The sequence below is a fragment of the Crocuta crocuta genome, unplaced genomic scaffold (assembly GCF_008692635.1).
Source record: "Crocuta crocuta isolate KB4526 unplaced genomic scaffold, BGI_CrCroc_1.0 scaffold348, whole genome shotgun sequence".
Taxonomy (NCBI): Eukaryota; Metazoa; Chordata; class Mammalia; order Carnivora; family Hyaenidae; genus Crocuta; species Crocuta crocuta.
This window is the reverse complement of record NW_027529573.1, coordinates 2,331,070-2,346,818: the sequence shown is the minus strand read 5'-3', so window position 1 is coordinate 2,346,818 and position 15,749 is coordinate 2,331,070. Positions and strand designations below refer to the sequence as shown.

General features: G+C 36.3%; 1 protein-coding gene across 6 annotated transcripts in view; it reads left to right on the top strand.

Moving 5' to 3' along the window:
• Positions 1–15,749, top strand: part of HORMAD2 (HORMA domain containing 2) — a 99,577-nt gene that overhangs the window by 19,074 nt on the left and 64,754 nt on the right. For all 6 annotated transcript variants that reach the window (XM_077761517.1, XM_077761520.1, XM_077761518.1 and 3 more), the window contains 5 exons: positions 552–615; positions 1,268–1,304; positions 5,858–5,878; positions 6,633–6,659; positions 13,651–13,718. In XM_077761517.1, coding sequence (XP_077617643.1) covers positions 552–615; positions 1,268–1,304; positions 5,858–5,878; positions 6,633–6,659; positions 13,651–13,718 — 217 coding nt within the window. The remainder of the gene's footprint in view (positions 1–551; positions 616–1,267; positions 1,305–5,857; positions 5,879–6,632; positions 6,660–13,650; positions 13,719–15,749) is intronic.

Below are 15,749 nucleotides of genomic sequence, written 5' to 3'. Positions count from 1 at the left end.
CTGAGCAAGTCAAAGTCAGACGCTTAACCGACAGAGCTACCCAGGCACCCCGACATCAAAATTCTTTTAATATGATTTTCCTGCTCTTCTCTAACTACAGTAAGGTGGTTGAATTTCAGATGGAAATTAATATTTGAGAATAATCCACGGTAAGAATTTTCATCTGTATTTTCATTGAGAGGGAGAGAAATATGAGAGGAGATTGAGGTACATGTTTTAAATTGGCTAATGGAGATAGTCTCAATAATACCTTATGATTACTTGAAACCTGACAGAAGCAAAGTAACACAAATTGATTTTGCAACCAATTCAGTTGTGCTGCGTTGTAGAAGGGGAGACTGCTAGACTATAATCAAAATTGCAACTAAGCTAATCATCAACATAGAATTTATTTTTAAAGTATATATTTAGAGATTCAAAATGTTTTCATAAGCTATAAAACTAAGTTATGCAAATAAAATAGCTAAAGGAAATACCCTTATTTAGCATGGACAATTTTAGTACAGCAATCATTTAGTAGAGGAAAATAGACTGTGTTTCTATTTTTGTAGACCTCAGTTTAAAAATACTTCGAGAAGATAAAAAATGTCCGGGGTCACTGCATATTATCAAATGGTAAGTAATTGAAGTTCCACAAAAGTAGAACAACATTATTTTTATCATGGCTGGAATAAGACTATTTGGTAAGATCATTCCCTTAAAACCATTTCTTTCTTCTCTCTCTCTCTCTCCCTCTCTCTCTTTCCTTCCTTCCTCCCTCCCTCCCTTCCTTTTCCTTCCTTCTATCCTTTTTTCCCACAGTTCCCTAGAAATTTATAAAGATTATTCAATGTAATTTTAAGATACTGATTTAGTTATATTTTTGAAGAAAATGGACTTAATAAGGAAAGAAAAATATTTGGCTCCTGAAACAAATATAATACTATATGTCAGCTAAATTTCAATAACAAAAATTTTAAAAAGAGAGAAAAATATTGGTCAAAATTTGATTACTCATCACATGCATGTCAGTATCCTAAACATTATGGGAAGCAAAAAGAAAAATAAGATGTGGTTCCCTACCTTAAAATTGCTTACCTATTACTTACAGAGTTCTATCAACATATTAAATGACACTGGGAGTTTAAAAATAAGTTTAAATGGGAAAGGTAGAATGATTACTAATTTAATGTACTTCAAAGCAAAGAATATAAATCAATGCTGTACTTGGAGTTTTTTGGCTTTTGCATCTGGACCAAATTGACATCAAACATTTATTTCTTGACAGGATCCAAGGTTGTTTTGATGCTTTGGAAAAGAGATACGTAAGAATGTTTTTAAATTTACACCAGGATTAAAGACTCATCCTTTAGCCCTTAAAAAATAAGTTTAGCCTTTATTTTGTTGTTGTGTAATAACAGTGTACCATTGCCTACATTTTCATTTCTGAAAGTTTCTTTTTATTTTATGTCTTTGTTGTTCTGTTAATGTCTTGTTTTCATCAATTAGAAAGGAAACCCTCACTTTTCTCTTTTACATACTCATATCTTTTTGACCACAGAATTTCCTCTGAAGTCACTGGAAGAGATCCAGAGGATGTGGGACAGGGGAGACAAGAATCTGGCATTTAGCACATTGAATATGTTCAAAATAGTTGAGATTCAATTCACAGATATGGAAGGAAAAAACAGACATGAATAATCAGTTTTTATTCTATGTTGGTTATTTTTTTAACTGTGTTTGGTACATGTATATAATCCATTCCCTCAAAATAGCTAGTATTTAACTTGGAGTTTAAAAAAATGCAGCTTGAATTTTAAGTGCATCAGATTTTTCTTGCTGCCCAAGACAGCTATGAAGGGTGTAAAAATTAGAGGCTCTGGTCCTAGTTGAAGAGGCAAGATGTATATAAATGAACCTCCTACCTGCTTCCCCTTCTTTTCCCCATCTGTATCTTCTTTTAACTCTTTCTCAATTCCTATTCCTTTAAGAAATTTTGAGGTAAATAAGCCTTCCGTAGGATTATTTAGTTGCACTCATACATTTCCTTTTTCATTGAAGTTATTATTTAGTATTTATTCAACACTGACCTGGGGGACTGATGGATACAAAATTAAAACAGATATGGGATTGTGCACACAAAGATCTTCTAGACCATGGCAGAAAATAAATGATATTCATATACATGGCTGATGATCAGCCATTATACACTGGCCTAGCTGTCCTTGTTAAAATATTGAAATATCAGGTGGTAGACAGCTGCTTTGCTGAGACCCCGAATGACCTCCACCATGGCCTCCGCCTCACCTCATCATTGTCTCTTTTGGGATCTCCCGAGACTGATTCATAATCTAGCAATTGAAAGGTTAACATCTGGCCCAGGGGGAGCTTCCAGGAACCCAGCTCTAAAGCTAAGTCGGCATCCTTTCTGATTGGCCAGTACCTGTGCCATATTGTGCTGTTAAATATTTATTTTTTATATTAGCTTCATATTTTTATGTAAAAATATCAGAGATATTTTGACTATACCTGTATCACAAGTATAAGTAACCATATTACTCATTAGAAATTGATGCATGCTAAAGAAAAGATACTGATTGTGTACAATGGAAATGTGGAAAAGGAAGAGTTATGTCTAGTGAGGAGCATGAAGGAAATCTTTGAGTGAAAATTGCTTTTGAACTTTGAAGGCCTTTAGTATTTGGACAGGTTTAAATGGAGAAGAAGGTCATCACCTGCATACTGAATGGTGCTCATTCATTTTCCTTCAAATGAATTCCTTCCAACATTTCTTCAGCATGCATCATTGACAGGCACTACAATATAGTTAAGAGCACAAGTTTTGGAATCAGTCTGAAGGGATTCCCATTTCTGTCACTTAACACATGCGTAATCTTGGGCAAGTACAAGCCTCTTGGTTCCTCGGTTTCTTTATACACAAAAGGGGATAATAACAGAACTTACCCTTTAGGGTTGAGAATTAAATGAGCTAATCTAGATCACTGGTTTGCAAATGTTAGCTGGTATTGGAATCACCAGTAAGGCAATTGAAACACACATTGCCAGGCTCCACCCCAAAATTTCTGATGTGAGAATTTACATTTCAGATAAATTCCAGGTGATGTTGAAACTGCTGGTTTAGGGCCATACTTTGAAAACCACTGATTTAAAATGTTTAGTACAGGGGCTCCTGGGTAGCTTAGTCAGTGAAGTGTCTGACTTCGGCTCAGGTCATGATCTCGGTTTGTGGGTTCGAGCCCCGCATCGGACTCTGTGCTGGCAGCCAGTTCAGAGCCTGGAGCCTACTTCACATTCTGTGTCTCCCTCTCTCTCTGATCCTCCCCTGCTGACACACACTCTCTCCTTCTCTCTGAAATAAATAAAAACACTAAAAAATTTTTAAATGTTTAGTACAATGCCTGGCACATAATAAACACCATGTAAGTGTTAACACTTTTTCCTCCCTCCATCTCTCCCTCTCTACTTTCCTCCTTCCCTTCATCTCTCCCTCCCTCTCTCTTCCCATCTTCTCTTATTCTTCTTTCCCTCCTTTCTTCTTTCCTTCCTTCATTCCCTCTCTTCCCCCTTTCTTATCTATTTAGTCTGTGCCAGATATTGTATCTAAATACTGGATGAGAGAAAACTGTGATTCCTCCACTCAAGGAGGTTACAGTCTAATGGAATCACTTCTTAAATAAAATGTTAGGTGTCCTAAAATATCAGTGTAATGAAAAAAGATTATCTACCTAGTTTGATGGATTTATTTGCTTAAATGACAACCTGTATGACTGAATCAATTAAATTTGTTGTTTTGGGAGATTAAAAGACAACACCTTAGATGCATGGCCTAGATTCTTAAGCGTATTTATATTTGTTTTTCAGTTGTTAGTATCTTAATTTCCTAGTAGGAAATAGTTAATGTTGTTGGGTTATTTTTTAAAGTTTTTATTTATTCTGAGGGAGAGAGAATGTGTGCATAAAGAGGTGGAGGGGCAGAGAGAAGGAGGGGCAGAATCTCAAGCAGCCTTCGTGCCATCAGCACAGAGCCTGATGTGGGGCTCGAACTCACAAACTGTGAGATCATGACCTGAGACAAGATCAAGAATTGGGCATTTAACTGAATGAGCCACCCAGGTGCCCCAGAAAATAGTTAATGTTTTAAAAATAGTATGAGTTAAATCAAGTTTGAGTATCTAGAGATCTAGAAAGATCACATTTTCTCTCATCTTGAAAGATGTTCTGTTGAAGATGATGATTATTTCTAGTTGTGAAATTTTAGATGATTTTACCCTGTTTGTAGTTCCTACTGTGCTTGAATTCTTTAAAGTAAGCATGTATGTATTTTTAGTTATTATAAAAAAGAGACCATATTGTACATAGCCTCCCAATTTGTCTCCTTATTGCTATTTTCAATTCCCTACCATCCTAACCCACTGTCCACACTATATTCTTCAGAAATCTAAGTCTGATCATGTCAGTCTCTTGCCTGAAAATTTGCCATGGCTATGTTTGTATGTATGCATGTTTTATTTATTTAAGTAATCTCTATAACCAAAGTGGGGCTCAACTCATGACTCCAAAATGAAGAGTTGCATGCTCTTCCAATTGAGCCAGCCATGGGCCCCATTTCCATGGCTTTTAAAATAACACTCAGAGTCTTTCACAGAGAACCTGTATAATCTAGTCTACACTTGCCTTTTCAAGTCATCATTCTCACCATTGCTAACCATAGTCAAGCCACACAAGGATTCTAGAACATTTTCTTTTGTTGTATTATTCCTTTTGCCTGCAAAATTCTCTTCCCTACCAGTACCCTTTACCTGGCTAACTCCAATGTATCCTTCAGGCCTCAGCCTAAATACTTACTTTCTCAGAGAGGTCTTTCCTGGCACACAATCCCCTACCCCAGCCTAGATTGTCCTTTTGTTTAATAGTCTCAAGCACCTTGTGCTGCTTTGTCATAGCAATTAACACAATTGTAATGATGTACCTATCTGTTTGCTTTTTTGTTTAATGTTTTCTTTCCTGTTGGTCTGCATGTTCCCTAAGATCAGTGGCCATTTCTATTTTTGAATGAATGAATGAATGAGCTATTAATCAAATAATTAATATAGAGTTTCACTATGTAGTCTTAAAAATAAATTGTATGCAGTAACCAAAATAGCCACATAGTGTCACTAAAGTTTTAGTCCTCTGGGTGAAATAGGTGAATAATTTGATAGGAAATTATCAGTCCAGAAATTTTCTTTTAATTTTTTTTTTTTTTTCAATTTTAACTAGAGTCCACACCCAATGTGGGGCTTGAACTCATAAACCAGAGATTAAGAGTCTCATGCTCTACTGACTGAGCTAGCCAGGTGCTCCTGGTCTGGAAATTTTTTAATTTGTATTCTAGTTTTTACATTTTTATCAGAGGCTAGATTGTATCTCTATCCATATATTGGACTACTCTTTCAAATAGAATCTGTTTATAGTAATATATATGCAGGTAGGGCAAGGGTTTTATAGACCTAACAGACTTTAAAATTTTTTCTTTAGTAGATTAGTTTCTAAAGACACAATTTTTTGGAGCTACTTGTGGCATATTTAATGTTTACTAATAATGAATTATTCTGTATATCTTTTGCCTCCCCAACTAAAATATAACTTTTAGAGAGTATAGATAGTTATCTTTTTTTTGCATCCTTCCTCTCCCAGCAAAACCCTATATACATAAATTTATACACACTGAATGAATGAGTGAATTAGTATCCCCTTTAAAGATCTCCTACCCAAATCCTTGAACTTCTCTTAAATCATATTTTAATTAGCCTTTGTTGAAAATAACAATAATATCGGCACAAGTATATAATAACAGTAGTTTTCTTTTCTCTTGAAGCTACACATGGCAGTACTTACAGTAAGTATCCAATTAAAGACCAAGCCTATGTCTCTATTGTCTTTTGGCAAGTAAAACATTAAAACAGTACTATCCCTACGTCTTCCCTGAATTTCTTTATCTGTCCTATGACATTTTGGAATAAAAAAATAGAATCTATCAAAAGGGGTTTTTTAATGTTTATTTATTTTAAGAGACAGAACAGGAGAGGGGCAGAGAGAGGGAGAGACAGATGTCAAAGCAGGCTCTGCACTGTGATACAAGGCTCCAGCTCATGAGCCACGAGATCATGACCTGAACTGATATCATGAGTAAGATGCTTAACTGACTGAGCCACCCAGGTGCCCTGGATCTATCAGAAGTTTTAATAAAAGATCACAAATTATGTATTTATTAGGTATAATACATGGGGAAGTAAATATAGGATATACTGTCTGCTTCATATATTGGCCATCAAGATTTCTTTTTTTGAGTTACTTTACAGACTTAGAGGTTTTTGTTTTTGCAGTTTTGTAGACTTTTTGAAGTTTTATGCGTTTCTGGATTTAACATGGTATATGTAGTTAAGAATAGAAAGAAAATGAGAAGATACTATTGAGAGTCTTAGAAATTTGATTTACTTAAGCATTTTAAAACCATAACAAATTATCTTGAGATATGTATATCTCACTACTCAATAGAGCACAAATTGAACTCTTCACATAGAAAATGTATTCTGTGAGGAGTAATCTCGGAAGTTTCAGAAATTAAGTGTTGTTTATTTTTCCTTAAACAGCTTTACACAAATCCCAAGGAACCTGAGGTAAGAACACACATTGAGATGGGATTATACTTTATATTTAAATATGTTTATCTGAATTGAGGCTATTGATTATGTTACCAGCTTACTATGTGAGCAAAGTAACTCATTGTGACCTCTTTCAGTGTGTTTTAGAAAAGGCGAAAGATTATGCGATCTGAAGAGAAACCAGAGTATTCTTTCAGTGTGTTTTGTTATGAACTTCACCAATTATTTATTATGAGATTTTAAAAACTACTTAGGAGTATTTTTAAAAAGCATAGAGGAAGCCTATTCCCTAACATGTTAAAATTAAAAATCTCTGCCTATATAAAACCACAATTTTTACATTTATTTTAACTGATCCTGAATCCTTTCTGTTTGTGCCCTTTTGGAAAATATGGCAGAATTCTAAGATTTTCTCCTTTTTGCCAGTTAGATTCTCTTCTTTTTGGCTTTTTCATAGATTTTCAGATCTTCTTTTATCTCTAAACGTCTTTCCTATAGAATCCTACTCATTTTCAAGGCCAATTTATGTTCAAATCTCCCATGAAAGCCTCTTGGCCTATGCTGTTCACACTAATTTCTTCCTTCTCTAAATTTCTTTTCTAGCAAGACTCCACAATTTAACATTCTCAGTTGATTCATGTAGATTACTTTATCTCTCCAACCAGATTTTGAATTCTTGAGGACAAGTGTCTTATCTTGTATTCTGTGTCCCAGAGTGAATATCATAGTCCCGGACATGTAGTAGTTACTTGTGCTACCTTGAATGGCAGCTGTGGCAATGGGACAGAAATGGAGGGAGAAGGCCTCTGTTCTTTCTTTTCATTCTGTTGTCTTTATTTCCCTCCTAGCTTTTTTTCCTTTTTCCTTTTCCTTTCCTTTGCTTTCAATTTTCTTTCTTAAGCCTATGAATTTAGCCTAACTGATGGTATTCAGACTAAATTAAGCATTTTTAGCTTTTAATATCTATTCTTGGAAAAATTTTAATAGCTGTTTTAGCAAGGCAGAAGAAAGCTGGTATATACAGGTGGGTAACAATTCCTCAATGCCCAAACTACCCCTTTTTATCTTTGTCTCTTGTTTAGTTTCAAAATGTTTTTTTTTTCTTGTAGGTTTGAGGGGAAGTTTCCCAAACTAAAACCTTCAATAAATTGTTAATAAATTGGTCATTTTCTTAATGCAGTGAAGTATTCTGTTTTCATATGTATACAAAATTCCTAGTATGAAACCAGTGCTTTTGAGTTAGTGAAATGCTGAGTAAATTGGGCTTACGTACAGAAAACTCTTATGGCAGAGGGTGTATGTGGTGGTGCTGTTAAATGAGCTTTAATGCAAGCAAAATAATGAAGTTAGAAAACAAAGCTTATAATATGAAGTGCTGAATTATCATTTATAACCCAGAAAAAATATTTAATATTTTGAATGCTTGCAGATTGTTCCATAGAGCAATTATCCTTAACTACTGTGTGTTCGTGGCACACTTTTGATTAGTAGAAATTTTAGTGTCATGTTTGAGGGCATTAAAAGATCCCAAATAACACCAAACAAGTCAGCAGTAAGTAGAGTATAACTATGGAATAGCTATGTTCATAATTCCTAAAAGTATCCATGGGATTTTGCTGTTTTATAGTTGCTATTTAGCATCAAGCCACTGATACAACTACTTACTTCCCTAATCTCATTCTTTTATATACTCACAAAACCACATTCTCACATAAACACAGTCTTTCTTTGGAGTTTATCTGATATTGTGCTATGTTTCTTGATTCATATCTCTAGAAGTGTATCCTTCCCTAAACAAAACTGAACAAACAATAGCAATATAATGTATTCCTGAATCAAAAACATTTTATACATGGATTAAAATTTATAGTGATTTTGTGATGAGTCTCATGGAACAATAATTGTGAATCTCTGTCTTAAATAAGTGTGTTTACCCAGCCCAAGGGCTAATGGATTTTTGGGCATTGCACAAGGTTGTGGTGTTCCTATGCTTGCAGTTTTGTTTTGGTTGCTCCATTTCATGACAGAGATGAACTGGCAGAGGTAACTAAAATAGTGATGAGAGATCGTGTAGCTTTCCTATAAACACATACTACAAAATGTGTGGAGAGTATTAATAAGATGTATAACCCAAAATGTGAATATGTTAAGGAAAGGTTTACATGACTTAATCCGTGATAAAACTGTAAAGAATGGCTAGGTATCTGGGCACCTGGGTGGCTCAGTCAGTTAAGCATCTGACTTCAGCTCAGGTCATGATCTCACAATTTGTGGGTTCAAGCCCTGTGTCAGGCTCTTTGCTAATGGCTCAGAGCCTGGAGCCTGCTTCAGATCCTGTGTCTCCTTCTCTCCCCTCCCCAACTCATGCTCTGTATCTCTCTGTCTCTCAAAAATGAATAAACATTAAAAAAAAAATAAAAAGAATGAGTAGGTATAGTACTGTTTCACCATCTATTCCTGTATGCCTATTGAAGGTGGTCCGCATCTACCTTTAATAGCTTGCTTCAAGAAATGAACTATACACAATCTCTGTTTCTAGTCCAATTTGCTTTTAGAGACTTTGAAAAAGAAATCCTTGGGGCACCTGGGTGGCTCAGTCGGTTAAGTGCATGACTTCAGCTCAAGTCATGATCTAACAGTTCATGGGCTTGAGCCCCGCATTGGGCTCTGTGCTGCACCTCAGAGCCTGGAGCCTGCTTTGGATTCTGTATCTCTCCCTCTCTCTCTACCCCTCCCCTGCTACCATTCTGTCACTCTCTCTCTCAAAAATAAAGATTATAAAAAAAATTTTTTAAATCCTTGTAGAGGGGCACCTAAGTGGCTTAGTCAGTTTAGCATCCAACTCTTGATTTTGGCTCAGGCCATGATCTCACATTTCTTGAGTTCGAGCCCTGTGTGAGGCTGTATACTAACAGCATGGAGACTGCTTTCTTTGGATTCTCTGTTCCCCTCTCTCTCTGCCTCTCTCCAGCTCTCCCTCTCCTTGAAAACTAAACAAACATTAAAAAAAAAAAGAAAGAAAATCTGTGTTAAAAAAATTCCTTGTAAAGATGAAATACTAATTGAGTATGAACTCTATCCTGGCTAAATATTTATTTATTCAGTAATTTTTAAAAAGTAGGCTCCAGGAGTGCCTGGGTGGCTCAGTCGGTTAAGCGTCTGACTTCGGCTCAGGTCATGATCTCACGGTTTGTGGGTTCGATCCCTCCGTCGGGCTCTGTTCTGACAGCCAGCTCAGGGCCTGCTTCAGATTCTGTGTCTCCCTCTTTCTCTGACCCTCCCCTGCTCATGCTCTCTCTCAGAAATAAATAAAACATTAAAAAAAATTTTTTTAATAAAATAAAACAAAATAAAAGTAGACTCCAGGTCCAACATGGGCTTGAACTCACAGCCCTGAGATCAAGAGTTATAGATGCTTTACCAACTGAGCCAGCCAGGTGCCCCAGTTCAGCAAATATTAATTGGGCTCCCTTTATGTGCCTAACATAATTGGGTTCCCTCTATGTGTTCAAGGTGTAAAAACACAGGAGTTAATGGGATAGATAAGGTCCCTGCTTTCTGGAAGTTTACATTCTTATGAAGAAGGATAAACAACAAACAAACAAAAATTAGCAAATTTTTGAGTTTGAGATAGTCATAATGCTATGAAGAAAATAAAAGAAAAATGGTGTGCTGGAGAGTGCCAAGGCAGGGAATGGAGGAGGAGTGATTGGAGGGTGGTCTATGGAAAGCCTTCAGAGCTAAACCTGAAGGGCCAGAGGAGTCAGCCTATGCAGGTCTGTAAGAGACAATGGCATGTGACTGGCAGAATAGCACAGGAGTTAACATTGTAGGTGTTGGAGTCAAATCCCAGCTCTACCACATACTAGATTTTTGTACAGCGAGGATAATAATACCTACCTCACAGCATTGACTGCGTAAGAATGAATAAATGTAGAGCGTTTAGGGCAATGCCCAAATATTATTATCATAAACTGGAGACAGCATGTTCCAGAATATAGGTGTGCAAAGGCCCTAAGCCAGGAAGGCATCTTGTGTGTTCATGGACAGAGAGGGTGCCCTGAGGCTGGAGCTTGGCAGGTGGGAGGGAAAGAAGCAGAAGATAAGGTCAGAGAGGTAGACAGGGGACAGATGTGTAAGGTCTTGTGGGCTAAGGTAGTTTTGGATTTTATTCTAAGGGCAATGGGAGCCTGTTGGGGGGTCTTTTAAGCAAAGGAGTAACATGGTCTGATTTGTGTTTTCAAAAACCCCATGGCTATAGAACAGAGAATGAATTACTGGATGAATAGTGTGCAAGTAAGCAGATCAGATGAAAAGAGACAGTGGTAAAAAATAAAATGAAAGAAAGAAAAGAGATAATGGTAGTTTGACAGGGAGATAACAATGCAGGGGACTTGGGAAATGCTTTGGATATAGGCCTGACAGTTCTTGCCAGTGTATTGGAATGCAGAGGGAGGAGAACAGGCTATACATTGCTGGTGCTTTGGTATCTGTGAATAGATGGAGTATGATTAGCAGAAACCATCACTGAGTAGTTTAAATGCCCATCTTTGTTAGGCAACACATCTCAAGAGCAGGAAAATATTTTATAAAATGTTAAGAGACTAATGCCTGCTGTAAATATATCTTCTGTCATAAATCAGAGTCAGATTGAAGTTATAAGGGATTAGCATTTTGTGTAAAACAATTACAAACATAATTCTCTTATTAATTGCTTCAGGGGCCAAATAATAAAGTGTTAATAAAATCATCAAGTGCTAAAGGATCTCCTCTTGTTATAATTAAAAAAATAAAAAAGCTCAGAGTATCAAAAAGCTAGAATCTTTTGTGAAACATGGGCAGGAAGGAAGAATAGGCATTGTTTGTTTGACAGGGCAGTTATACCCAGCATTAGCCAAGAGAGGATGCTGTGTATCTGGCCTGTTTGGGGTGAACCTGTTGTTGTAGGCACCTCTAGTGTCACACACCTCTCCTACTGTACTCATAAAGCAGCCTTCTAAATTTTGTTTGCTTTTCCAAGTAAACTGACTTGCTAGAAAAATATTTTTTTCTTTTCAATTAAGTCCAGTATGAATTAGTTATCTTAGAGTTTAAGCAGCATGAGACAATTTCCCCAGGACCTGATCACCTATGATTGAGTTGTTTGCTAAGGTTTAAGATCAGCAGAGCTGGAGGACCAAATCTTAGAGCAGAGAAAAGTAACAGAAACATTGAAACTTTTTCTGATCAATCTAACATCCTCAATACCACAGTGTCAAGGAACAAATACTTAAACAGATGAATGAAGGGCATTTTTTTGTGTTCTAACTTAAACTTATACCCTTTACCTGTCTGTAGGACCTCCTCCAGATCTGTGGACAAACTGTACAGTGTATCTGGGCCAAACATTTGCTTCAACTACTAGACAATCATTTCATTTTATATGGAGTATGTTTCTCATGAGGATATGTGTCTTTATTTCTACATTTGTTAACAGAGAGGAGAGCAAATAGCAGTGGTATCTAGGTTTTAGTGTAGAATCAAAGGGTGAGGATCAAAGATCCCAGTTCCTTTGTTTTTTTAATATATTTTTTAATTTTTTAAAGTTTACTTATTTATTTTGAGAGAGACAGAGACAGCATGAGTAGGGAGTAGGTGGAGTGAGAGAGAGAGAGAGAGAGAGAGAGAGAGAGAGAACCAAAGTAGGCTCCACACTGTCAGCACAGAGCCCAATGTAGGTCCTGAACTCACGAAACCATGAGATCATGACCTGAGCTGAAACCGAGAGTCAGATGCTTAACCAACTGAGCCACCAGGCACCCCAGTCCTGGTTCCTTTTTGAATTTTTCTAGTTTTCCTGTTGCCTTTCTAGTCTTCCTGGAATTACCGTAGTAGCTTCTTAATTGCTCTCATGTTTTCCACTTCTCTCTGCACTATTAAAATAACCAAGGTGATCTTTAAAAAAATGCAAATCACTACCATGCTTAAGACACCTTTTAGTATACTTCTTGTTTACTTAGCATAAAATCCAAACCCCTTATCATGGCCAATAAGGCTCCACATCCTCATCTTCTATACTCTCTCACTTGCTTACTCATTGCCAGCCACTTGGCTTCCTCATGATCCTGAAAGAGTGAAAGAGGCTTACTTCCCTACTTTAGAACGTTTCATTGCTATTATCTCTTTCTAGGATACCCCACCCTCCCCCAGATCTGCACATGACCCCCTTTAGTTACTGAGGCTCAGCTCAATCATCATTGCTTCAGGGAGGCCATCTTTGGCCTTTCCAAACCAAATCAGCGCCTCACCCTTCAGTTCTCTGTAACAGCTTTTTCTTCATATTCTGCACAGCACTTATTACTATCTGAAATTATTTTATTTGTTTACTTACTTATTGACTGTCTCTCTCACTAGGCTTTGTATTCCAGGAAAACAGGGACCTTTTTTGTCACATTCACCACTTTAACTCCAGTGCCTAACACAAAGTAGACATTCCATAAATATCTGTTACATGAATGAATGGTTTCTTAACTGGTTTCATTATCATTTACCTGTGTCATTGACTCTGTGTCTTAGTTTCTCCAGGTTTGAAACACTAACAATAAAATTTGCCATCTAGGGGAACCTGGGTGGTTCAGTCGGTTAAGCGTCTGGCTCTTGATTTCAGGTCAGGTCATGATCTCACCTTTGGTGAGTTCAAGCCTTGCATCAGGCTCTACACTGACAGTGCAGAGCCTGCTTGGGATTCTGTCTCTCACTGTCCCTCCCTTGCTCTCTCTCTCTCAAAATAATAAATAAACTTAAAAAAGTGAATTTTCCATCTAACCATTTTTAGCATGGAGGAGAAAAATTAAGCTATATTTATATTTGGAAATATTACTCCTGAATAATGTAATGCTGTGAAAAAACAGGTATATAAGTATTATAGTAGGTATACAATAAAACGATTTCTCACCTATTATCAGATAAAGTTCTGGATTTCCTTTTTTAAAGTAATTTCTTTCTCTGTTTCCTTTGATATTTCTAGAAGGTGACTGAGATATACCAGTTCAAATTCAAATACACAAAAGAAGGAGCCACTATGGATTTTGACAGGTAGAATCTAATTAATTGTTTAATAAACATAAGAAGCAGGATTGAGGTAAACATAAGCTTCTTGAAGCCATAGATAGGCTTTATATTTCCTTTGTAACTTCCCCACCAATCCTACAAAAACCCTCTATTATAGAAAGAAACTGTAATAATTGTTTAAATTTCTGAAATCTATGGATGAAATTGGTAAGAGAAGAGTCTTCCTTTGCTTCTTTTCCTCTTCTTATAGGTAATGTTAGCAGGGTCTAAAGACAGTTAATCTTGGTGGTTAATAGTTCCAATTCCTAAGGCAGAGAGACCTAGGTTGGAACACTCTGTTATTGGTCTAACTTTAGACAGATTACTCAACCTCCCTAGATTTTAGTGTTCTCATCTGCACAGTGGAATGAATAATATTTACATCATATGGTTACTGTGACTTTTAAGTTACAGTGCATAGACAAAACGTTGCCCATTCCTGACACATTTTAAAAAGCCAGTAGATGGTACCTGATGGTAGTGGCAGTGATGGTGGTGGCCCTTGGAGGCAATGGTGGTTGGTGGGCAGCACAACAGTAGAAATATTAATGAGGCTCTCTACATGGTGTTGGTTGAAGAATTCTATAAGATTCTATCTAGCCACTAATCTAAAGTTTCTCAATTGCTATGCTAAGATATTGATCTTCTCTGCCCTCAAGATAGCTAGACTGAGCCTGGAATAGATGAACTCCTTGAACTGTTTGCCCATAGACACAAATATTCTCATCTGCTTGTCCCAGTATGTCATACAAATGTAATTTTCTGTGTGTGTCCCTGTATGGAAAAGACTGGAAAGCACTGCATTTTCCTATTAAGTCTTAAGTGCCAAATTTTAGATACACTAATGGTTAAAGAGCAAAGACAAGGGTATTTGCTTCAGAAGGTCCCCAGTGTAGAAGGAGATGTTGTATTGAAAAGCAACATTTACTCCCATCCCAGTAGCTTTTGGATTCAGAAAGATCTAATTTTGCTGATGAGATGGAATAGAAGTGGAGGGGGTGGATGATGGTGAAAAGCACTGGGTGGTAGAGGGCTCCAAGTCAGGGGAATGAGTGCCTGTGAAAGGAAAGACTCTGAAAAGAAACATGGCCTAATTCTCAATTTTTTGTGCTGTTAGCTCTGTCTTATCATTTACTGCAAGTTTGAGGATTTCTCTCTGAGAGTCACATCCTTAATTATCCTCTCATTTGTAAAACACAGATAGCACTAGAATGTAAAGAGGAAGTAAGTTCTAGAATGAGAATTAAAATATTAATCATCATAAACTAACATTTATATAGCATTTTAAAGATTATACCACACTTTTCATACATATTCTCTCACATTAAACAGTTGCCTTTTACTCTCTAAAAATTCAAATGTACTACTGGCAACCAAGTTAATCTCTTTTGTGAAGGCATATATGCCAAGAGGTGAGCAGTAACAAATGACCAAATCTTTCAGCTACTAAGGAGGAGAGAAGGTAATGCATATTGCTAATTTCCTAGAAACTAAAGGTAAACATTTATTTTATTTAAATAATTGCTCATACAAAATTACCTTATCAACTCTTCCACAGTAAAAATAACTTCCCTTTTAAAAGAGTGCAAGGGAGTCTTCAGTATGATTTGACATGATATGATTTTATAAATATGATGTATGCTCAAAGATCCCATAAACTACATACCCTGTCACTCAGGTTACCTATTTCAAATTGGTTAAATCTTAGTAGACAATACGTTATTAAAATCAAAAGAGGAGCAAATATATTCACTTAATAATGTCTGTTTTTATGAACTTACACTTCCTTCAGCAGCTCAGTTACTTATGATTATTTTTCACTATTGAATGCTTACTATGTGAAAGGCATTGTACAAATATATTGCAGTGATAGTTCTTCCTAGAAGCTACTCAAATATGAAACCAATTTGGAAAGAGAATTTTGGAGAGAAATAAAAAATACTTAGGGTTAGAAGTTAATTTGGTTCAACTTATTTATTCATTCATTCATTCCACAAATATTTATTGAATATTTAC